The sequence below is a fragment of the Scophthalmus maximus genome, chromosome 6 (assembly GCF_022379125.1).
Source record: "Scophthalmus maximus strain ysfricsl-2021 chromosome 6, ASM2237912v1, whole genome shotgun sequence".
Classification (NCBI taxonomy): domain Eukaryota; kingdom Metazoa; phylum Chordata; class Actinopteri; order Pleuronectiformes; family Scophthalmidae; genus Scophthalmus; species Scophthalmus maximus.
Window position 1 is genome coordinate 19,406,534 of NC_061520.1, and position 24,877 is coordinate 19,431,410.

The following is a 24,877-nucleotide window of genomic DNA, read 5'->3' on the forward strand; positions in this document are numbered from 1 at the left end:
ACTTATAGTTGTGGTAGGACTATAATTCTCCCTGCTCCTCGAACGCATCCTTGTTTTGTTCTTTGGTGGAGTCTGAGTGATTTAACTGTTTTCTGTTTTGTCTTTGTACTTTTTTCAGGCGGTTCCAGATGAATAAATATCAAATCAAATCATAGCATGTTGCAACAGAGGCCGTGGGCAGCAGTGTGACCTGGAGGGTAAACCACATGTCGAGGAGACCGAGGTCCTTGAACTACACATCCCGATACTCGCCGAACCTCTGTCGAACCCCGATTGGACGTCGACGTGCCACGTGACCAGACGTGAAGCGAAGCAGCAGGCTGAAAGTTGACACGGAGACCAACCGGCGGCGAGACGCTCAATGAAAGGTAAGGCTCCGCTCGGACTTTGTTGAACACGTTTATGAAGTTTATCCGTCTTCAATGTGCTGCTAGTGAGAGGTTCAACACTGCATTCGCTTCATTTGTATCAACTTCCGTCGACCGCGTGCCAACTGTCTCCGTCACTTAAGGCGTTTCTTTGTCACTTCAGACACGTGAGGATGTTGTTTGACACGTTGGTTTTTTTGCCTGGTAGGGGAAATACTTGTTTCTCTTTTGGAGATTAACTTTCTTTTTACTCGTGGCTAGTGTAAAAAAAAAGAAATACAAAATAATATATATATATATATATATATATATATATATATATACCACAGATGTTTCCTGTCTGACTGAATAGACAACGACACGAGCCTCATTAACCAAACACACACACTGTCACATGCTGTCTCTGCAAGTAAAAAAAGAAAAGAGAAGTAGATCTCATCTCTTTCAAGACCACGTGTGACATTCAGCTCATATTTAAGAGCTTTTTTTTAATAATAAAAAAAAACATGTCATGTGCTAGCATGTGTATTAGAATTGTATGCCGATTAATTTGGGCGTCTTTTATTTTGAAATTCATGGTTTTTAGACATTGTACACTGTCTTTAATTAAAACTATTAATCTGCGGCAGCCTACATGGTTGATATGCACTTTGTCATATATTTTTTTTTGCTGAAGTTACAACATTAATATAATGTCATATGTTCACACACACACACACACTCTCTCTCTGAACAGGAACATGTCACCTGCATCGGCCAAAACGTTGGGCCACAAACCCCTGGACGGTGGTTGGGGCTGGATGGTGGTCATTGGGGCTCACATCTCCATCGGATTTGCCTACTCCACGCCAAAAGTCCTGTCAATTTTCTACAAGCCCATCCAAGAGGACTTAGGCGTCAGCTCCAGTGAAATAGCATGGATTTCCTCAATCATGCTGGCGGCCATGTATGCAGGCGGTGAGTTGATTCAGTCAGTGAATTTGGGATGACCTAATGGTTAACATTGGGTTTGACCATTTGGCAAAAAATAATCACTCTTGTCAGTAGAGTTACCCTTGAAGGAATTCTCATTGACACAAAAGTAACCTTGATATGTTAAAAAGCTGAAAATCTCATGTCTGAAAAACAGCTTTACTGCAATGGGAAGCTGGTTGTCCAGAGCTTTTACGGTATTGGCTTTCTTTTGGTATTGGTTAACACCAAAGGCGAAGCCATTAGGGATTAATCTACTCCCAGGAGGACTCGCCTCGAACCTAGTGGCCAATAACAGACTGGACGATAGAAAAAAACAACAACAGACAAGCCTCGTTTCCCAGCTCAGGCACCATCTGCCCTAGGGGTTCCGTTCCTACCATTCTAGGCAATGATGACGCCTCTGCTATGAAAATCCCCCTTAGACACCGTCCCACGCATCCAATGAGACACTGAACTATTAATCATGTCTCTGAGGTACGAATTGGGGGGAGCATTGGTTGCTCTTAAAAAGAGCCGAAAAGTTCGACTACAGGCTGACAGACCTGCTGACGGATTAACACAGTAGCATACGGCAAGATGCTCCGATTGCAGTCACACATATACTCCGCCTGCTGACTTGGCCACTGAGCCCCAATATTCAAAGCAGAGCCCAGCTGCGAGATATACTGGATGATGGGTGTGAGCCCCAGCCTTTTGCTACGAGGAGGCAAGGATCAGCCGTTTGTGTATCTAGGTCAAAATCCTCACTCCCCTCTCTCAGCAGATTCAGTGCCTTCTTCACACATTTTTGAAAGGTGCGTGGTACCGGGGAGTGGCCAAATAGGAGACGACAATACTTCTAAAATCCATTTTCCTACAGTAAAACGCAGATACTTCCTGTGGCTCGGCAGGGCTGACACACCCAAGCACACCTCCAAGAACTAACACTGATAATGGTCTGCTAAACAAAAATTATTTAAATCTTCTGTTTAAATTTGTACTTGGAACATACCACAAAGACTACAACCTAACATTCAGCTGACTGCAGGTTTTCACAACTGTGTGAGAGGGAATGACTCATAACTGGTATTCATTTTTACTCAAATTGGCTTCATGGCCAAAAATTGGAAAGTAAATTTACAGTTTTATAGCAAATTAAACTGGAAAAGGATTTCCCCCACCTCCCTACAAATGGAAAACATTTTTTATCATTCTTTTGTGTCTGTCTACTCTACAAATAAAGTGTGGTTGTGCAGTAGACTAATTTGGATCAGATAGAAAATTGAGAAATTGTCTTCACATGACTGACTGTACGCAGCTTGAAATAGCTTTAGGCTGCCTAATAAGGAGAAAGTTGTTGTCATGTACTACACGCCTGACTTTAATTTAACTATGCACACTGACACGGTTTGGCCTATATCGTTTAGATTGGCTTTTCCGCCTTACTCTTTCAAACAGAATAAATAACTTCACCATTGGTAATGTAATGTGTGCAGCTACACTTGTTGGGAAAAGTAATAGCAACGTCAGACCAGGCAACAGTTGTTACCACCCATGCACTTTGGTCGCGGGGGTTTTTGACCTTTTTTGAGATTTGACTTCTCTTAGCCAAGGAATGCATGCTAGTAGCCCCTGTCATAGGTTGAAAGTATGAATACGTTTGATTTAGTAGTTCTTTTTTTTTAAAGAGTTAAAGCTATTTACCTATTTTTTAAGGACAAAAGTGCCTGCCCACATTCCCAGGGAATGACTGTAAAATGGACAGTGTATTTCTGATATTTATCTGGCTTATTTTATTGTTGACCCCAAGCAACTTCACTGTTATCAGGCTCTGATTGTGTCATCTCTGTTATCTATGATTAGTGGTTGATAGATATCAAATGTGTGTGTAAACCGGTAGTTGGCCTGTAGACAACTCTAAACCTCTCGGCCACTGGGCCCTGATGGCCTCTCATTACTCCTGGGGCTAACCTAAAGCAGTATTTAGACTAGTGACAGTATTGAAAACCCTTTGGTCTTCCTTTAAATACAACATACAGTTTTTCATTGATTCAAAATGTGCAACATTTACTACTCTCATCAGATTCAAATCTTGCATTGGATGGGTGAGTGTATGTGTTGCAAAACATTTGCAACTGGGCTTGTGTTGAACAAGATACGCATGCCACAACACTGCTCTTATACCACGCATAGCAGTCAGAGAAATCTGAAATTATGTATGAATAATATGCTCATTCCACACTATACTGTAGTGTTTTGGGTACTTTTGAAAACCCCCTTAGATGACACAAATGTGCCAAAATAAAAGTCTTGTGTTGGCCTTACACGCATTCATCATTAGCCGCTTTCAAGGTCACAGAACAAGAGGGTGTGCGACTCACCTGAGTCGACTCAGAGAGGCCTAACTGGTGAAATATTCCCCTCCACTGTGGCTCAGGCACAGGGCTTTATCATATTGTCCTTGGCAACGCTTCAGCAATGTCACCCAGTGGAGTAGAAAGACAGGGGGTATATATCAGAGGAAGGTTCAGCACACTGGGGTCTGACGCCAAGTCCCCGTGGGAGAGGCATGACAGCCTTTTTCGAAAACCTCTGACTCAAGGAGTCCAAATGATAAAGTTATAATGGAAGTGGAAATGGTGATAGTGTGGGAGATGCCCTATTGTGACACAGCTACAGTGAGAGAGATGATCCATCTTTGACCCCTGCAGGCGCCTGGTTAACTGTATAACCGCGGGACGGATATTTTTGTTTGATGTACAGTTGTTACAGTGGTGCATCAAATAAAGTTGTTAACGGCAGTTCTTAACAGATCGACAATAATCTAGATGGCTCAATTAAAAAATGTAAGAAATCTCTTTATTGCGACTTCATTTACTTTTTTTGCTTCGACATTATTATTTTTTTTATTCTTTCCATCCCCTATATTGTTTTTTTTTATTACAGTATTTTGTTTGTGTAAGAACAACACAAGCATGTTACTGTGCACTCGAGCATGGTGTAATACTGTAAATAGATATTAGGCATGTGGAGTATAACACTGATTTTATACAACAGTTTCCAGATTTATAGGGGAAAGTAAACTTTAGCAAAAATATACATAAGATAATGTTGGCCCATGTGGGTCCTGCTTTTGTTCGACAAGCTGCTGCCTTCTGGCTTCACGTTGCTAGGAGAGCTGAATATCGGACAATAATATTTCTTTTTTGAGCACTGGGTCAGAAATGGGTGAGTAGAGTCCAGCATCCAAAAGTATGTACAACAATTTCACTTGTGGAAAGACAAAAACAAACACGGACACACAGCTTGTCTGTCCAGTCTCACTGTGTCAGGGTCTCTGGCTGCAGCAGCATAAGTTCACAATACATTCATTTTAGTTCCATTCAACTCTTGATGATTCAGCTACATCAGATAAATACCAACGTTCTTAGAGTTCTTCTTCCAAATTTATTGTCCTGTACATTGAACAGGTGTAAATGAAGTTGAGTATGGAATTGTGTTAATTGACCATTATAGGCTAAAATGTAAACAGATTTTCTAATTATAAAACTATCAAGGATTTATTTTCCTTGGCAAAGGAAAAAACAGCCAAAACATTATACGTGTCTAAGTTTTATGTGCGAAACAAGAATACAAAAAAACTGCACCATTTAGAAGGATGCATGGTAAAACAGTTTAATATAAACACACATAATGATCACAACTACGCAGGAACTGTCAGTAGCAGATGCTTCAACAAAGCACAGACATTAATTGTACATACATACAAAGTAGCGCAGTCACTGCAGAAACAGAACTTCTGCTCACCAATTCATCTGTGCTGTTTGTGCTGACGAGACATCCACCTGATCCCTGCAGACAGCTGGCTGGCTAGTGTTAAATCCCTGGCACGGACAGACGAAAAAAGAAGAATCCATAGTCTACTGACTTTTATGGCTTCATATCTCATAGACAGAGATAATATCTCTCCAACAAACACAAACAGAGCTCAGGTCAAAGTGCATAGTCTTTTTTTGTCTCTTGTCGTGGTGATCAGCGCGCTATACTGAGTCACAACAGTCCTGTAAACCGCAGCAGGTCCACCAAGACTGAATGATTTACGGCAATATTAACTAGAGGTGGCTGTAACCCGTATTCGTTTTTAACATAAAATAACTATTTTTTGTTATAATTTAATATCTACATTTTATACATCAGGCAGCCCTAACCGAACCACTTACATCAAAAAACCACGCATACACATGACATTTGGTGCAGATGTAAAGATCCATCTCCAGATTTGAAGAATAGATATCTTTTTTTTTCATCTCGCCATACTGGTGAACATGGTTTGTCAGATATTTTTTTCTGAAGTTTGTAGAGATAAAAAATGGAGCTAAAAATGAATATTAACCTAGTTTTAGACTATTACTGTCTAGACTAGACTGAGGAATTACACAAATTCAGTGCTAATATTACTTTAGTCCGATGGATGTTTAAATACTGAAGAGATACAGTTAAGATACAGTCAGCCATCTCAACATTATAATATATTATGCATGTGTGTGTGTTTGTGTGTAATGGTGTGTTTCTTGTAGAGTTCTTCCCCGAAATGCTAAAAAGAAAACCTGATAGAAGTTGTAGGGTATTGACTTGGTTTGAACATTTTCAAACTAGCCATAAATAACAACAGCAAGTAACTAAATAGTATCTTATGTTGGAAAATGCTGGAAAACTTTGTCATTAATGCTTATATTTCCATTCAGAAATACACAGATAAACCTTTAATTATGAAATAAAATATACAGAATGTGGTAACATACATATAGGCAACCTTCACGCGCTATTGTAACAATCATAAATAAACACATGAATTATCTTTTGAAGCTAAACAGAACATACCGATTCCTTCCTATGATAAAAGTGGTTTTATCGGGCGCTGAAAAACTGATGGTCAGTCCTGGTAATCATCCTCCTGAACACAGTAGGTGTTGATTGGGCTGTATTCAACGATCAAAATCGACAGTGACCCTTCATACCACTGCACTGAAAAACCACAGCATGTTAAGCTGTTAATAATCTTGGCAGCCTGTGTATTAGTTTGATTGAAACTCTACCCATTTTTCTAAGTTTGACTTAAGTGATTATATATTCAAAGGGTTGGTCTTCATAATGACTTTGTCCATTATGGCGTGCCGCAGAAAGGCTGGTGGTTGAGTTTCACTCTTTCAGGCAAGGTTATGAATGAAGGGAAGAGTGACGGAATATAGAAGGCTGTTTAATTGCTGATTGATCACAGAATGTAACATTTTACATCATCAAGGGAGAGTATAATGAATCGCCAAGTTGCTTAGCTGTAAACGCAAACGTGTGCAGGCGTGCAATCACCTGATGTCCTTTGCCCTTGGTTTAGACCGACAGTACGCAGAGAACTTTTTCTCTGGATCCTTGATCACTAGCAGCAGGTAAGTTAATTGTTAATCTGTCATATGGAGATGTAACGTATCATAACTCTGACCAAACTGTCTGCTCTTCTTTGCAGGACCTGTGAGCAGCATGTTGGTCAGTCGCTTCGGAAGCCGGCCAATAGTGATACTGGGCGGACTGATGTGTGGGGTCTCTATGGTAACGGCTTCTTTCGGGAACTCCATCGTTCACATCTACTTTTTCATTGGCATCATTGGAGGTACAGTGCTTGAATATTGTTGGCCTTTGTTTTTTACGATATCATGTGAAACCAGTTTGATAGATTCTACTTCTCGTCGGCCTTGTGAAGCCATAGAAAGTTAGTTGATCTAGAGATCACTGCTCAAAACTAAGACAAAGTACCTATAGGTTTGCAAAAAAGCAGATGAGCCAGCTAATTTCACGATCTGGATCACAGACTTGCTTACCTCCTCATCTCTAGTCAAGCCCCCGTGGGGTTGTGAGGTTGGCAGGTTTGACTCTTTTCAGATTCTGTCAGAATCTCTGGCTGCTGTGGTGTTCATCAGGGGCCCAGGGCATCTGCCCGAGCTCCTGGGGTGCGGTCGGACCACCGAGGGGAACAGAATCAGGACAGTAATTAAGACAGAACCATCGTCCCTGATCCCAAAGAGTATGGTCTTAAGTGGCCCTCTGTGCTCTCCCGTAGGCCACCTTTGTGGTCGTCACATGGGGCCTCCCTGCCACCCTGTGAGGCTCATTACCCTGCCAAGGACTGCTGTGAAGGATTAATAGGCCCAGCAAGGGGCTAGGCCATGTGTGGTGCCTGGGAGCATACGTGAGCCCTGCTCTGCTCCCCCGTGCCCTGGCACACTGACACAAAGGCATCGGGAAGTTTTACCTAGAAGACATGCTCACACATGCACATATACATACACAAATGCACACACATTCAAAAGCGATAACCAATTAGTTGAAAAACTTAACAGAATCAGCGAGTGGCTGCTAGTAAGCAATATTCCTTGTGTCCTTTAGGAGGGGACCTCACTTTGAAGTAGGCACAAGTAATCAAGGTCAGGCTTATTGTCATTTTACAAGGTTGCAGAAAAGCAGTTGTGGACACATGCGAGGCGTAGAGGGTCAGCATGTGGATGTTCATTCTCTGAAAGGTTCATATTTTAAGATATGTGGGGCAGCAGAGGACGTTCAAGTAATGGATTGCTCAAGAAATCTGTTTTATAGAGCAGAACGAGTTGTAATAATGTCAGTAGCCATCAAATTGGTAAAAAAAAACAAAAAACTTGTAAGCTTTGGCAAAGCACTTGCATAGGGGATGTTTGAGTTAAGTGTTTAATGTATTATTATTGCCTTACCAAAAAGCCTTGAGATTCAAATCCCAAGGTGCAGCCCCTCTGATTTGGTCGTGTTTTCCAACACATGGAGGTGGAATAGGGGCTGAGCAGTTCAGAGATGTAACCCAGTGCCAGTCAATGCAGTGCTTTAGAAACAAATGAATAATCTTAAAATCAATTCTGTTCTTCTGTAATTCTGTACTGTAACCGGTGAAGCGAGGAAATATGTGGTCTCTCTTCTCCTCGGGACCAGCGAGGAGTAACGCTTTTGCATTTTGAAGCAGCTGCAGGTGAAACGAGGCTGACTCGCCGTTTTCCTACATGGGGAGAATTGCAATAGACAAGACGAAAGGAAATCAAAGCATGAACTATGGTTGGAAACAAATGATTTTAATCTTGCAAGTGAAATCGCATGGAAGGAGCTAAGTTAATAACTTACTTGAATTGATTATCAAATTTTAAATCTTAGAGATTATGTTCTTGTTACTACCACAAATTCATAAAAGTATTAAAAAAATGTTGCTTGATAGAATAGACAGCAAAAAAAAGAGGACAGCAAAAAAAATTAAAAGATAATCTTTTTTTTCAATATCCCGCCAAACCTTCCTAATTAAGAATTGATCTAACAGAAGCGACTGAAAGATACCGCTTTGTGATGCTCAATTATTGGATGTCCAAAAATTTCCTTTGCTCCTCCAGTAATCTGAAATGTTTTCTTGCCTGTCAGAAACCTGATAAGATGTCCAATATACACCGTAACTCGTCCTGTGCTCAGTCACTTTTTATGTGACACCGAATAGTGATTCAGAGGCACACATTATTTGTGATCGAAGAAATTGCTGTTTTACTCAGAGTCGGAGTAATGCAAGATAAGGTCAGCCTCACAACCACCTGTTGGTCTCATCTTAAATTGATTTATGGGTAAAAACTCAAGAGGGTGGACGTGTTGCCCAGGCTGTCAAATTTATTTATACTTAAAAGGAGAGGGGTTACTTCTGAATTAATTCCAGCTTTCTTTGATGAGATTTTAGCTGGCGAAACTGAAATGAGATGAAACCTTGATGAGCACCAGGCAGAATCAGTCTCGATTTAATTTAGCAAGTTCCCTTTGGAGTGAGTGCAAGTTCAAGAAGAGTTTCTTTCTGAATATTTTTCTTAAGTGACTGTGTATTATTAAATTTTTCTACACAGGTTGCGGACTCTCCTTAAATCTGAATGCGTCCCTCACCATCATCAGCAAGTATTTCCTGGCGAAACGTCCTTTGGCCAACGGACTGGCGATGGCTGGCAGCCCAGTGTTTCTCTGTCTAGTGGCCCCTCTGAACCAATATTTACTGGACAAGTTCGGCTGGAGAGGGAGTCTGCTCATCCTCGGGGGTCTGATGCTCAACTGTTGCGTCGCTGGGGCCCTGATGAGACCTGTTATTGTACCTCGTAAGCAAACCTCTTGTGCATCCGAGAAGATGGTGGAAGAACAACCAGATAAGAACAACACTAAGCTAAAAGCAAGCTGTATGAAGGACGCCAAGATCTTCATCAATTTGTCGCTATTCAAGGATAGAGGCTTCGTCTTTTACCTCATCGGAAACGTGTTGTTCATCTTCGGCGCCTACGCGCCCATCGTGTTCCTGCCAGCCTATGCTATCAGCCAAGGTGTCGACGAGTACTCGGCAGCCTATCTGCTCTCCATCATGGGTTTTGTGGACATGTTCATTCGTCCAGGCACCGGCCTGGTGGCCAACAGCAAGTGGATAAGGCCCAGAATCCAGTACTTCTTCAGTTTTGCTATGGTTTTCAACGGTACGTGCCACTTGCTGTGCCCACTGATGAAGAGCCACGGCCTCCTGATCGGCTACACGGTATTTTTCGGCATCGGCTTCGGCATGGTGTTCGCCCTGATATTCGAATGCCTGATGGACCTGATGGGAAGTCAATGCTTCCCCAGTGCCGTCGGTCTGGTCACCATCATCGAGTGCTTCCCCATGCTACTGGGACCACCCACTGCAGGTAACGCGACACACACCATATAAACTATCCATTTTTCAGAATCTAAAGACAGAATCTGACTTTCTTAAAAAGACAAAAAACACCCAATATTTAGGTACCTACCTTCTTGAATATGATAAAACAAATGGTCAAATTGTGGGCCCTGTTTTGCCTCTCTCTGATTTTGCACAGGTACAGGTATTTGCTCTCAAATCAATAGACTGTTGATAGATGTGTTATGTTGCTCCTTTCTGCAACAGTGGGCCAAAGGTAAATATTATTCCTTCACTGTTTCATAATGCTTAAACAAAACCCTGGAGGATTTCACAAACTTGTACAACAAACACTAAAGCTACTGTTTTTTGCTCAATAATCTCTAATCTATAGTCAACAATTCTAAGTAATAAAAGAAGCACACACTCAATCCTCAATCAGTTTCCACGGGTGCTTCAGCATTCACATCTCGATGAGATCACTGGGTACGACAGACCTCCTTGGTTCAATAGATCATATGAACAAAGTAGACATTTATAAAATAAGTTATTCGCTTAATAGATGTAAGTGGGGATTTGTGGGGTGTTTTTTTATCGCTGAGAATAAATCGACAAGCTTTTTTTTTTTTGCTGAAGAGCTCAACAAATTGGAGAAAAGGCTGTTTTATTTTCATCTGATGACTTCCAACCATTGCACTCCTCTGTCTCCGAGAGGGCTGCAGACAGAAGTGCAGGGCAGCTCTCGTCATGGTCAAAATAACTGTGTAATCCCAAGGATATTGTTTACCTTCTCTGCTTCCTGGGCCATTTTCAAGACTGGTGCACTTTTTCAAAATCCCACTATAAAACATTCTTCTGTTGAATGAATGGAAAGAGAGGCATTGTATATAATGACAGTAATGGTCTCTGAGTGAGGAGCCTTTGACAGTTTATCATCAATAGAACAAAAGCACTTTGAATTGAGGCAGGCAGAAAAACAAGTTCTCTCAGCATGGGAATGTGTTAATGCTCACTGCTGATGCAGCTAGTCGGTTGTGAAATAATCTGTAAAGAAATTCACATGGACACATGTTGTGTAACAAAGAAAGTAGAATTACAGTCACATCTTGAGTTAAATTGCATTCCTGATGAATAATGAATAATAGAAAATCAAATAAGTCAAATCTGAAGTTTGGAAGAAGAAATATTCTAAGCTAACACAAGATGAACTATATAATTTGTTCTTAGAGGGTTAGAGTTAGGGGTTAATTCCGAGAGACCTGTCCGAGACAAATACACAGAGGACGTCTTGTACCTGCACGTGACTTAATCAGCTGTGCATATCGTCCCGGTGACAAACTTTTCTGTGCCTCCAACCAAGGTTTTAATGAGGTGAAAATTTATAGGCCCCCAGTTTGTCTGGTGCGACTCTGTTCCGAGGCGCTCATTTAATAGGGTAAATAAGTGCCTCCCTGCACGTCTAGCGTTCTCCTCCAGAGGGCACAATCGTTATGTTTCCCCCAACTCCACTGCTTGTTACTGCTCCCTCAAAAACCTGCGGGTCAATCCAATTAGGAGAAAGTGAGGTAAGTGGATGTAATTAGCCTTTTGCTTTTGGGTGTTTAATGACGCTCAGTTCAAACTCTCGTCATTAAAGGCCTGTACCTGGGCCATAATTAAGCTGTGAATACATTAAAGCGAGGTGACTGTGCCAAATGGACCTTATTACCGCCCAGCCAATCAAGAATCGTCTTAATGAGGATGAAGTCACCGGCGGTACACGCATCGGACGAGTGCCATCAATCAGATGAGGCAGCCAACATTGAGACGGTTGAAACTGAAATGCAGAGTGACCCCTGCAAGTGTGGCACTCGAAGTGCAGGAATACAAGGCAAACAGCTTATCATAATTTGTCGTAAAGATGATAATGGGTATACTTAAGCATAACAAACGAGGAAACTGCCTTTTAAGATTGATAGGTTGTGATAAGATACCATGGCATATAATGGATTAAAGGTGCCTCCCCAATAGTAAAGTAACAGCAAGGTCAACAGTCAGAACTAAAGGTTTCATATAGGTTGGAGGTATAAGTAAACCTGATCAGCTGCCTCCTTCTTTTATTACATGAAAACCTATGAGAAGTGATCGCAGACCGCATAAGCGCTGGCTACTTCAATATACTATAATGTTTCAATCCTAATAATATAATAAGTTGCAATTTGCTCTGCAATGTGAGACAGTGTGATGACAGAGAAACATGCCTACATGCTCTTCTACATGAATGTGTCTGTGTGCACTCAGCTGAGAGGTCGTGCACCACAAAGAACATAGAGCAGAGTCGCCTTGTGTTTGACAAATATAAGAAGAAAAGAAAGACAAAAGAGATCGAGAGTAACATTAATCCCCCTCCTGTCGAACTTGGAACGAAGCTGCAGAGGGGACATATGAGCCTGTGAAGGGGGCCGACTGGACTCGCTCTCCTCCATAGTGAGACATGACATGAAACGAATGCTATGAAACTCTCCTCCAATTACTGATTTTGTTGAAATATTGTTTGATAGCAACGATGACTATAAAGACGATAAAGAGAACATATTGTCGCTCAAAACGATTCAGATATCGAGAAAACTCTGCCAACGATTCAATAACGCCCGGAAAAGTTATGAATTGGGATTGTAATATGCGGACACGGTTAGACAGGCAGATCATCATAGACTGAGAGAGATGGTAACACTCGGCCAATCGGTCCATGTCTGGAGGTGAGTGAGGGGGGATGGCGGCAGGATGCAGTTAAGTGTCTGAAAACCTGGCAGCTTACATCTGATCTAAACCACATTTGTCACTTGTCTGCGGACTCGGCCTTGGTATTTATGGCTCTGAGAATGGGCCTCTTTTCTGATTCGCTTTGGTAGCAGCCGTCCAAATTGCCTTTCCCAGAGATACAGTGAGAGCCAGGAAGGGTGTAATGGCCCTCTGTCATTTCCGATATGGCTCTTCTCAGTCGGGACTGAGTTCACTCTCGCCCTCTCCTTCAAACATAAGCCAAATCTTACACAGCATATTCAAACTTGTTGAAGTGGTGGAATGAAGGAACTCTTCAGTGATGTATTGTGTTTTGCTTTTCTTCGTGTACCGGTGGTTTGAAATATCATAATGTCTTCGTAACCCTTCCGCCCCTTCTCCACATAGGGTTACTGGTGGACCTCTGCGGTGACTACAAGTATCTTTTCTTCATGTGTGGCTCTGTGATCGTGGCTGGCGGACTCTTTCTCTTCGTGGCGAACATCTACCACTACCACATGCTGGAAAAAGAGAAGACCGAAAAGGACAGGGCGCAGAACCAAAAATCCACGGAGAACCAGGACCAGGTGAGCGAATCGGAGGTAGAGATGTAACCCACTCCTGAGGCGGTGATGGAACGAACTGAAACTAGAGATGAGAATGAACCCCGCAAAATCCAGGAGAAACACCAAATGAAACGGATTCCTCACTTTAGCAGGGATGTTGGGGGTCATGGGTGAAGTGCTGCTGGAGCGCGCAGTGCCACTTTTTTTCCCCTTCAAGTGAGGAAATACAGTACGCATAGTAAACTTGTTGAAAATCATATGTCATGAAAGAGGGAAAAAAAGAAAAGAAAAACAAATTTGCAGCAGTAGCTGCCAGAAGCCTTTAAGTGGCACAGTGAATTACATTTTTTGTTTAGCTAGCTAACCTTAACTAGTAAAGATGAAAAGGCAGCAAATCATCCTTTCATTCATCATTCACTCTTCTAGCTGTCTGACCTCTGCCTGCCCTGCAACTTTTCCTTTTTGACAGACTAGTTCGTGCCCTAAGTACCTTTTCTCGAGTGCAGCCAGAAAAGGTGCCACTATGTCCAACCAGTCCAATCCGCAAGCTCATATTTATTCATTGGAGTCGCACGAGTCTGGTCCTGCTCCCATTCAGACCGATTTCCATCTGTCCTCCAACTGGATGAGCCAACCACAACCTTTTATCTGAAATGGTAAATGGACTTTACAGGACAAGTCACATTCACCAGTGCTGCTTTTCACCACACTTTTTCTGTCACATACACATTTGTGCACTGCCGGGAGAATGTCCAGAAGTAAGTGTCTTGCCCAAGGACACATCGGCATGCTGACTAGGGGAGTCGACCTGTGGTGGGTTTGATACAATGACTGACGGAGGGGGCGCCCGATGAGAACGCTGCCGAAGACTTTCCTCTAACAAAGAAGAAGGCTACCGCTGATGTGGACTGGTATGTTAAATTCTCTATGGAGATTATATGAAACATTATATTTTCCTCTAAAAGGACAAATGACTGCTGTACGCTGTTTACATTTTTCGGTTTTGTGTGCACTACATCACGTTTTCCCTGACGCCCCCCCTGGAAAATGACTTGAGGTGTTACAAACGTTCAAACAGGGACATTTTAGGCAGCTCTCCACAGTTTTGTGACTCATTTGTTTTTATTTAAAATGAATTCACTCACCATTATAAACTATATCAGGCTCAAGTTATCCGGGAAGCTCCCATCAGTTCCGGAGGGAAGTTAATACTTTTACCATGAACCGTGGAAAAAAAGAACATTTATGAAAGAATGACTTGAAATGTATTTCATTTCTCTAAAAGATTTTAGTGAAACTACCCTGAATTTTGTTCTTTCTTTTTGTAGACAACCATCTTTTAGCTGTAAGTAAGAAAATTGACATACAATTTTGAGTAACATGGAGGAGGTGGGTTTTGATCTATACAGTAGCCAGCCACCGGGGATCACCATCAAGATGTTTTGGCGTTGCTTTTGAGGAGCTATCATGTCGTCCGTCTTTATATAGAAATATTTGCTAGTAGCAGTGCTTAGTTAACATTAACTACCTACTAGTACATTGCTAAAGTCAAAGTTTAGTTAGTCAAATTGCGAGTTGATCAGCGTTTTGCCTTGTTAAAAGAGAAAATCTTGGCCCCGCTTCCAGTGAATGGTGAGAGATGAGATCATTTGGCAGTTGAAACAGTTGAATGTGAGATATGTTTTGTTGTTGCCTCTTTTTAATTTACCTCCAAATGTGACTGAGATATTTCCACGTTACAAAACATTTTTTTAGCCGGCAGTTTTATCACACAGGTGACAAACTACCAGTTACTTACCTTTTTACATTTTAACACTGCCGCAACGTTTTTGTGCCTTATATGTGCGGTCGAATCTTAATCCCTGAGAGTAAATGAAATGCCGGATTTGTTAACTTCTATCTGTCACACGGTCATGAGTGCAAACGTCTGTTTTTTCTCCTTCTGTAATTCCTCATTTTGTTTCATATTCATCTAATCTGTGTATAAAATATTAAAAGGGCCCATGCTGTGCTTTTCATCACATTTCCTTCAGCTGTTTTGCATATAAAAGGTATGCTCATGAACAGCCTGAAATGCCTAATTTGGATTCCTAACTCTTTTTTTCTTCTAGTAAAGCGTCTACATCACCATAACGTTCCCGCTTAGCCATTACACAGTTATAATGTTACAAATTAAATATAAGCACTACAGAATAGGAACTTGTGTGTGGTAATGTACTGCTCAAATTGTGCTTGGTCCGTCAGCTGGCTCACGCTGACTTTCATTATTCAGGCTAAAATTGACAGGCAGAACAAACGCCAGTGTTACCTAGGAAACAGTACTCCGCTTTTTCAGTGGCAGGCCAAGAGCTGCAATCTGTTTTGCACTTGGAGTTTACTTTATGAAATCTGCAATACTTTATTTACATGAAATACTGTAGCTGCCAATAAAGACATGGACAAGTATTTACAAATGACTTGATTCTTTTCCTCCTCTACTTATTCACTGAACATCATTAATCTTTTTCTCTTGTTTTCAATATTCATAAAATGTGAACTTTTATTCCAAAACGCATTATAAACTTTAGTGCTTCCCACAGTAACACAATTATTATGATTTTACAAAATCACAATCATTTTGCATTGACATTTAGGAGTGACATTTGTTATTTGAGCGTGAATGGATTTGAGGCCGTGTGCATGAGCACATATGAATGAGCGTGTCTGTTGAAGTGCGAGCAAGTGACAAAATAATGTGTTTTTACAAATAATTATGTGATGAGTGTTATGAATTCTATATTTGAGGATTTGATTCAGACTTCAGTTGATTAAATTGATAGATGACAAGTGTCATTGTTGTAGCTGTATTTTAAACTTCTGACATCTTTTATACACTTTGATAACATTGCGTCATTGATACTATATTGTTTCCCTTAAAAAATCCACATGCACTTTATTCTGTCTTTTTTTAATATAATAATAATATACATGATATCTTTGTGTCATATTGCAGAAATAGGTCTTGCATAGAGTCGGACCTATTTGGGGTGATGGTGTAGTGATGATTTTGTGTATGCAAATGAGGAGAATGAATAAATAGTCCGTTCTCGTTTCCTTCCTCCCCTCCTGCAGCGCCAGGACACATGAAATCAAGCATTTCATCAACCCGTCAGCCAGCGAGGTAAACCACACGCCTACATGAGAAATTCCGTCAAATCAAAAATCTACCAACTTTCTCGGTGTTGCTGGCGGTGTCCACTTTTTTCACGACAATTAGAAGACTGGGGAGCAAGTTTGAAAATGTCAGCAGCTTAAGGGCGTGAGCACCTAATGAAGCAAGGCCCACATGTTCCAGGCCGGTGCCCTGAGCTGCATGCAGCCTCACACACATCAGCAAATCAGTGGGCCAATAAATTAGAAATGCACGGGCAAACACACACATAACACGCTTTTTTTTCTTTTTTCTGGTGCCATCTACTGTCCTTTAGCTCAGAATTACGCAAGGTCTTTGGACATGACAAGGTGGAACGTTACCCCAGAGACGAGGCGATGGGTGCTGCGGTTGGGAATAAGTTTATCGTTATTATGTTTCTCCCCACCTCCTGCTCCCCTCTGGCCCTGATGACCCTCCTCTGCGTTCTGCCCTCCCCATAATTTGTGTTCCCGCAGACCCCCCGCGACCGTTGTCCTCCGTGCTCAATGCTAAAAAAAAGAAAAGACACTGGTTTCTCCTGAGGGTCTCGGAGGTGGTCGGGTGACTTGGCAAACGGCAGTTGAAAAATAGTGTACAAAAAAGAAGAGAATTATGAATAACATGCCTCTGGGTGGTTTCACATTTGGTGTTTTGTGTCCTATTCTCATTGTTACAGTAATGTTATGTGATTACGTCGAGTCATATACGTTTCTTCTCTCGAAGGGTTAACATGAGCCTCCTCCGTCGAGGCGTTCTCCTTGCCTTTGGCGTTCCAAGCTCGGGCAGTTTGCGTTCTCGGTGCCTTGCTGAAGACGCCGCAGTAGGAATCGTGGTTGCTCAGTTCAGAGGTGGTTTGCTGACATTGCTGCAAAAAGGCAATTTAATTGCAAAGCAGCTTGGAGCACACCGACAGGCATCCGTGTCTGTCAATTAAAAAAAAAGGGAGTAGATAAACAAGAGGAGTGGCTCTGATGGAGTGTGTGCTTTTCACTCAAATCTAAGTGAGGACTAGAATTAGAATATATCACCATGTACCAACTCTTAATTGACAGCTCTCCGTTAACTGTCAGCTCTTGTGCATGATTGTAATCGGGTATCGCTCCTCGTGAAAACATCCTGCTCGTGCAAAATCTTTTTTGTCTTCATCGGCCGCTACTTATACGTAAACAGAGACTGGCGACTGGATGTTGATTATCAGCCCTTCTCCTGACCTTTGGATTTGTGTGAATCTGATCTCGGCTGTTTACAGTAGAGGCGGGGGGGGCTGACCTGATGAATCTGGAGTGGTCTTACACAAGCGAAGAGTCTTGAGACAAGCGGGGAGGAAGGAATGTGCTCCCAGAGGGCTCAAAGAGCACTGGCATCTATCAGCAGAAGAAATTGAATGGGATGTTTCGGAGCAGCAGAGATTAGATAGGCCCGGGGTGTTGAGCAAGCACAGGCTACCAATGTAAAGCTGCTGTCGCCGGAGTGGGATCAAACTTACAGAACACAGTGAGGGAAGGACAAGTGTGTACGCACGCACACGCGCGCGCCGAGAATCCCTAGGTGGCCCCAAGATTCGACGAAGAGATGCGTTGCGTTGTTGTTTGCTCAGGGAGAACGCCGAGGCATAGCGCTAGATTACACCAGAGGTGTGCTATTTCCACTTTAGCGATGTCTTCATTAGAACTTGTGAGATTTCAGGTTATCATGTGATCCCCAGCATTAACATTTGAGCAAAGGTTCATCAAAGAGGGCTTTACACGGTAAATGTCACGACGTGTTCCCACCACAGCAAGGCGATATTAGTTCCTCCCACAGAATAATACATTTAATTTTGCAGGACGGACGTCATAACTCTTGCTCGAATAGAAAGACCACTGTGAAGAATCCGAATCTTAAAATCACCTCACAAAGAATCATGGTCACATATTCATTCATTCATTCGTTCACTTATTTGCCCACATGCCCTCTGGAGATATGAGCATCAGACAAAAACACTGGATTGTTCACTTGTCCTGCTCTGAAAATGAGCAGCCGAACGGTGTAAGGCTACACCACGACATTGATTGCCTGATTTCCTTTTGAGCATATGAAGTGATCCACATGAATCAATATGCAAAAACCAATGGCTGAAAATGAAACCTTTGAAATGTGAGGCTGCCTGAGCTCCAAACTCCCTCGTCCGCGCTCACCCTGCATGGAGGATAATGATCATAATAATTTGTGGCTATAGGTGAAATTTGTGAAAACTGGCCTATAGTTTTATTTCATACCCTATAATTCCACCTACCTTCCCTCTTTACTCCCACTGTCGGTCACAGTAAGAAAAACAAAACAGTGACTTATTTGTCTCAGTGCTCATGCTGGGTCCACGCGAGGCCACGAAGAGTGTTTGCATGAGGAAAGAGAAGAGAGACACAAAGGGAGCGAAAGCCACAAAATGCGGAGGAATTGGTGCAAAGTAAAGAACAACAGTGCGAGGAAAAGGTTAGAGAAAGTAAGAGAGAGGGGGCCATGCACCACTTGGGGGAGTTATAGTGAACCCCCTTTCCATCCATCATCCCAGTCTCCAGTCCGTCCGCCGAGCAGGGGAGGTAATGAAAGTAATTTAACGTACATCTATAATTAATATGCTCTCTTTGGGTGGTGCGGTTGGGCCGAGCGGGTGATGGAGTGTGTTTATTATGTGTGTGTGAGGGAGCTGGCATGACGGGGCACCGGGGCCACTGACATGGTAATTCACCAGCCATCACTCCTGCAGCGCCGAGGTCAGACCGTTGCAGCTATGTGGGCCACCGCCGGCCCCGGCGCTCCCAGGGGTACGGATGGAAAGTGGGTTTTTTGTTCTTTTTCAACCCCTCTCGTTTTCTTCCCTCCTCTCTGAGTCTGCTGAAGAAAGGGGAGAAAGGAGGCGCAGCACGTCGCAGCGCCCCGGGCCAATGTTCTTCCTCTGTGTGTCCTGCTCTCTCTCTCTCTCTCTCTCTCTCTCTCTCTCTCTCTCTCTCTCCCTCTCTCCCCCCGTCTTTCTTTCTTTCGCCTTCCAGTCCTTGCCCCCCCCCCCCCCTCTCTCAAATCGCTCTGTGATTGGTCATTAAACTCCCTTCTCTCCCTGTCTGGCTGGATCCACCACTTCCTCCAAGAAAACTTGTGCAAATGCACTTCTTTTATTTCATTTTATTAAAAAGGCAGACTGCCTTTCACAAACACAGTTCAAACCCGACTGCCCTCAGTGCTGTCTCCCATTGAAACTGTCTGCTCTTTGAATACCATCCGTTTGAAGAGAATGCCCTCTGCATTTCTTTTACTCGAGCACTCTCACACTCGGATCTGAAACACACAGGCACATTAGGCCGATGTAGAGATACACTTGCAATTGCATACACAAACACACACAAACACACACATGCATTCACACTTACCTTGTACATTGTTGTGTCATTGAGCGAATTTCTCTTTCAACCCTTTTCTCTTGCAGGCCACACACGTATGCAATGCCTTGCTCTGGCTACTGGTCATTATCCAGTTAAGGTCTAATTCAGGTTAGATGCATCTTTTATACCCGTACAACTGAGTATTCTTGTTGTTTTTTATGCCTTGCATAAGCTAAAGGATTGGTTCACAATTGACCAAAAAACGAATTGCCCAGGATTTTGTCTTTTTAGAGATGATGCCACTATTGCTCCGGATAATCCCAAGAATCGGACTGATTCCAGGCAGGGAAGGTCAAGTGTCGCAGCAGCAAAACTACAAGAACAGATGCAATGACGAGTAACGTAAAAAAACTAAACTAAGGGGTCCTGAAAACAATGTGCACCAACATAAACTGGAATTATAAAGTGCGCTAAAACAAAATTCGGAAGAAAGTAAGTTAGAAACAGAAAAAATGTAATAACAATTTTAACACACAGCTGGTGTTTCATTGCCGTGAGCAACACAGTCACGTACCTCCATTGTATTAAGGTGCTGGCAGAAAATGGTGATATTTAATATATTTCTTTTTGTTACGAGGTGTTACCTCTGTGGACAGTCAGTTTATTTCTCTGTGCCACAGACCTCTGTTCCCCAAAAACTATTGAAAACACACAAGGAAATGATTGTGACATGATCCTTCTTTATTTTGAACATGTGGCTTCTAGTTTTTTTTGGGGGGAGTTGATCCCACATACTGCATCCTTCTATACCGCAGGATTAGTAGGAAAGTCAATTATAGAATAACACAAGCTTCATTCTATAAAACTGAGGCAAATTAATGTCAGATAAATACTAAAAGTAGGCGTACATTTCTGTAATGATTTGAGTAAACTGACCCTTTAGCAAAAACAGTCTATCTCCTTCTTTGACAGCACAAGTGTAATTTACTGTACATCTTAACAAAGGTAACTCCAGTGATAATCTCTGCCCACCGTCACCAGACAATTAAAGTGACGAGAGGAGATGCGCCTTATCAGCTCACTTATACTAACCAGGAAAGTGGAAATGTAGCTTTAGTCCCCCTGTTCACCGTCCTTCCCCCTGCCTCTCCGTGCTGCATGTCTTAAAGGTTTTTTCAACAGATGTGGAGAGGGTCACCGGGTGTGTGGACTTTGCCAGCCCGGTGCCCACATGTCTGATTTTAATGGGCAGCATATGGAGGCGGTGACTGATGAGTCGGACCCGGCCGGTGACAGGTGCTGAGTCGTCTGTCGCGCTGACCCCCCGCGCCACGACGGACCGAATCAGAGGACACCTTCATTCAGCAGGTCTGGCCCTAACAGGTGTACACACACACACACACACACACACACACACTTTCTGAATGAAACATTGTGAAAACAGTCAAGCTCTGTATTTCAGATGCAAAATGTTGTTTTGTTTTGTCTGGTTGAAATTCGTCCAAAGGCTCTGTTATGTTCTGTGGAGCCCTTGTTGCCTTTGGTTAAGAAATACATAAGGCCTCAGAGTTCGGCCTCAGATGTAGCATGTAGTAAAACCACCATTACACGCAACACAGACAGACAAATACGCTCCGTCCTCAAGGGCAGGTTTGGAGCCTAAGGGGCAATGTCTTTTTGGAAATAAGACACATGGGGAGGAAATGCAAAGTCGACATGGTTTCGCTTCAAAAACGACGGGACAGGAACAGTCATTCTTGATCTTCGTTTCTCTTTTTCGCTTTACATAATTTTTCTTTTTTAATTTTTTTTCCTGTAATACCATTTCGGGCTCTTTGAAAAATAAAATAACTCTTAGAGCTTAGAGTATTTTTCACAAATACTGCCCTTGAGGTAAATACATTCTCACTTATAAAGTATGCAGCCAAAGAACATACAGTCTTAGATATTGAATTTAGCATTTAATGTTTTTCTGCATTTATAAAAACGGTGAAAAGAACTGAAACAGCCTCCTATCTGAATATTCTATCGCTTAAACTGAGCAAAATGTTGTAAAATTGTCGGACTAAATGTTTTCATAGAGCTGTGAGAGCAGGTCTGTCAGTGTTCCGTGCAAGGAGATTACTGTGTGGTCCAATGTCATTTGGGTTTTCTGAGGTAATGACCTTGCAACTTCCCACCCTCTCCCCTCTTCATCCCCACCTTCCTATGACTCAGAGGTGAGGGACGCAGTTTGGATGCGGCGTCCAGTAGATGTTGCTGGATTCTATGGCAACTGGCGCCTGCAATAAGGTCGCATAGGGGGTGTTTAATTAGTGGGCCAAAGCCGTCCCTGCGGAGGAGCTTTTTATTACCTCAATATGTCATAGAGTGCATCAGCTAGAAGCCACACACGCATATACAGTAAGTATATGCACAGAGGCATGCATGTACACACACACACACACACACACACCAGTGTTGGACAGCGACATGATGGTGGGACAGAAGGCAAAATAAAGTGAATGCGTTTAGTGTGATGTAAAAATAAATAGGAGAATGGAATGACAGGATGGAACAGAGATGGAGAGAAGGCTCAGTGTAAAAGGTTCAAGGTTTCTTTGTGTGTACCTGAGGATAAATTTGCTTCGCACACGCAAGATTCGGACGACATCAACACTAAATGAAAATCAAAACAAGCAGGAGAAGGTCGTGAACAAAGTCGCATGCATGGGTGAATTGTTTAGTAGGGTAAAGACTGCAGGTACAAGAGAAAGAGTGCAAAGGCTGGAGAGGCTGAGTGAGGGTCAGCAAAATATCAGCTAAGTAAGGATCAGGGCCCCAGAACTGGCAAAGAGCAGGGGGAGGACAAAAAGAAAAAGGGGGCCCACTGTGGCGAGGGCCCCTCCCCCCCCCCCGCTCTGCGTCGTCACCCAGCAGAGCGTTCACGCCTCTCGTCTGTCGCTTGCTGAGGTTGTTTTTTTTTTTTAAGGTGCTTAGCCAGCTGATTGCTGGGTCACTTTGGCCAAATGAGTGGCATCTGTTCAGTCCTGACTGCGTGTGCGCCCCCGAGCCAGCTGGATGTATCACTTTGCTGCGGGCGTGGGGTGCCAGGGCCATTAACACATGCCAGCCCTGCGAACGGCGACGCAGGTCCGTCGTGCGTGCCAGTACATCATTAGTCGAGGAGGACTGCGAGGCAGGGATACGCACGTGTGTGTGTGTGTGTGTGTGTGTGTGTGTGTGTGTGTGTGACGGGCACTGACAAGGAGGGGGTGTTCGCCAGCAGAGGTCAGTGTTGCTCCATTGATGAAGTTAGAGGCCAGTTCCTCCTCCCTGTCCGTCCATCCATCCTTCATTTTCTGTCTGTGTTTATTTTGTTTTCTCGCTCTCACTCTTTCCAGTCATCTAACTCTCTGAATCATGCTTCAGGAGCACTGGGAACATTTGGGTGTAAACCACAGTGAGGCACAAACCAGACACACACACACACACACACATCTCCTCTTCCCTCTCCTCCATCTCCAACATCCAGCATCAGGAATAGTTGCTCTCGCTGAGCAGTCGCGCGCTGTAATTGCATTTGACTCCACTTAATCTAATGGCTCTGCGAACAATGCAACATAAAAGGCCGCGCTTCGAATGAGGAAAGCCAAATGAGCGAAATTAAGAGAGTTGTGTGTAAGAGATGCTTACAGGATATTGGCGCTAAATGAAGACACACATGAGAGCGAGAGAGAGGAGATTAAAACTCCACCGTCAAACGGATCCCTCACATCTTATATTGATTGGCGAATGTGTTGTTGTCAACGTTTAGATTTGATTACCGCTGACACGCGGGGGCCGAGGCGGAAACACAGGGCTGGTAATGGCCGCGGTGCCTCGCGCATATCAAATGTAGCAGGAATCCTACCGGAGTAATTAATATCGCACTGTGGTTATGAATTTCCTGGCATAAACGGCCAATCGGATTTGCATGGCTTGCACGGCGGTAATTAAGATGAAGCATCAGGGAAAATGTTCCATGAATGTTTCAGCTAATCCCCCCCCCCCACCCCACCCACCCAAGTGTTTCTTTCCGGCCCTCTCCGAGGACGCCTCCTTTTTAGTCACAGTTTTCTTCAACATTTGCAGGGGAAACGAAGTGTTGACATTTTGCCTTTTCATCGCCATGCACCTCGGACGAAACACACCGGGGGTGATTTCACAGCTGTGCTGGTTAATGGCAGGGAGCGACACCGACCGTGCAGAGTTATTTCTAGAAGTCATAGCTCGGGTGGGGGGGGAGGCCTCCTCTTCCTTCTTATAGCGGGTTCTCACAAAATGCTTTTCACAGCTCCTGATTTTCACACGTTGCGCGCCCCCCCACCCACCTCTTCAGATGGCTCGGTGTATGTGCGTCCCTCCGGTGGGGATTTCGTCCGTCCCATTTGACACTGGATTGTATTTCCCGTGTGCTATTGGCCCAGACCTCTGGGGCTTCGATGGTGGTTTCTTAGAAAGAAAAAAAAAAAATCCTCCCATCAAAAAGCTGTCAGCGTAGTTTCGGATCAGTCAGCTGCTATCAGGCGGGGGCAGATATTGACCTTGTGGTGTAGGTAAGCTACACCACACGCAGCTATTCTCAGCCCGTCCCGTTTAAGATGTGGCGATCATCGGCCCGCGTTGACGATTGATGTTGTTGCAAATCCCGTGTCGGGAGGCCGAACGCGGTGGCGACGGAAACATGATTATGATGAGCCCTTTGACTCCAGCGTGCAGAAGCCAGAGATTAACGGACAAGTGTTGTTCTTGGCTATCTTGTGTTTCTCAACCAGCAGAAAATTCCTTCAATCCAAGACAGTGGTCCTATTAGACAGTCACAGCAACCTTTGACATTGACCTTTAAACCCAAAGCTACCTGCATGGATATGCACCAGGAGAGGTCAGGGACTCTACATGTCTGTTCATGGTTTTTGCAATTTGGATGAGCAGACCCTTTAAAAGCT

The 24,877-nt window shown here is 43.2% G+C and overlaps 1 protein-coding gene across 1 annotated transcript; it reads left to right on the forward strand.

Moving 5' to 3' along the window:
• The first annotated feature begins 137 nt into the window (after nucleotides 1-137).
• LOC118309774 (monocarboxylate transporter 2) lies at nucleotides 138-15,838 on the forward strand. Its single transcript, XM_035632261.2, has 5 exons — nucleotides 138-368; nucleotides 1,105-1,325; nucleotides 6,844-6,987; nucleotides 9,269-10,084; nucleotides 13,225-15,838. The coding sequence occupies exons 2-5, from the start codon at nucleotides 1,109-1,111 to the stop codon at nucleotides 13,428-13,430; spliced, it is 1,383 nt and encodes a 460-aa protein (XP_035488154.2). The 5' UTR covers nucleotides 138-368; nucleotides 1,105-1,108; the 3' UTR covers nucleotides 13,431-15,838.
• The last annotated feature ends 9,039 nt before the right edge of the window (nucleotides 15,839-24,877 follow it).

Excerpts from the sequence above, each read along its gene's own strand:
- LOC118309774 (XM_035632261.2), top strand. The coding sequence starts at position 1,109 with ATGTCACCTGCATCGGCCAAAACGTTGGGCCACAAACCCCTGGACGGT. Across the intron at positions 1,326-6,843 it reads GGCGGCCATGTATGCAGGCG|GACCTGTGAGCAGCATGTTG; the intron begins GTGAGTTGATTC and ends TCTTCTTTGCAG. Across the intron at positions 10,085-13,224 it reads ACTGGGACCACCCACTGCAG|GGTTACTGGTGGACCTCTGC; the intron begins GTAACGCGACAC and ends TTCTCCACATAG.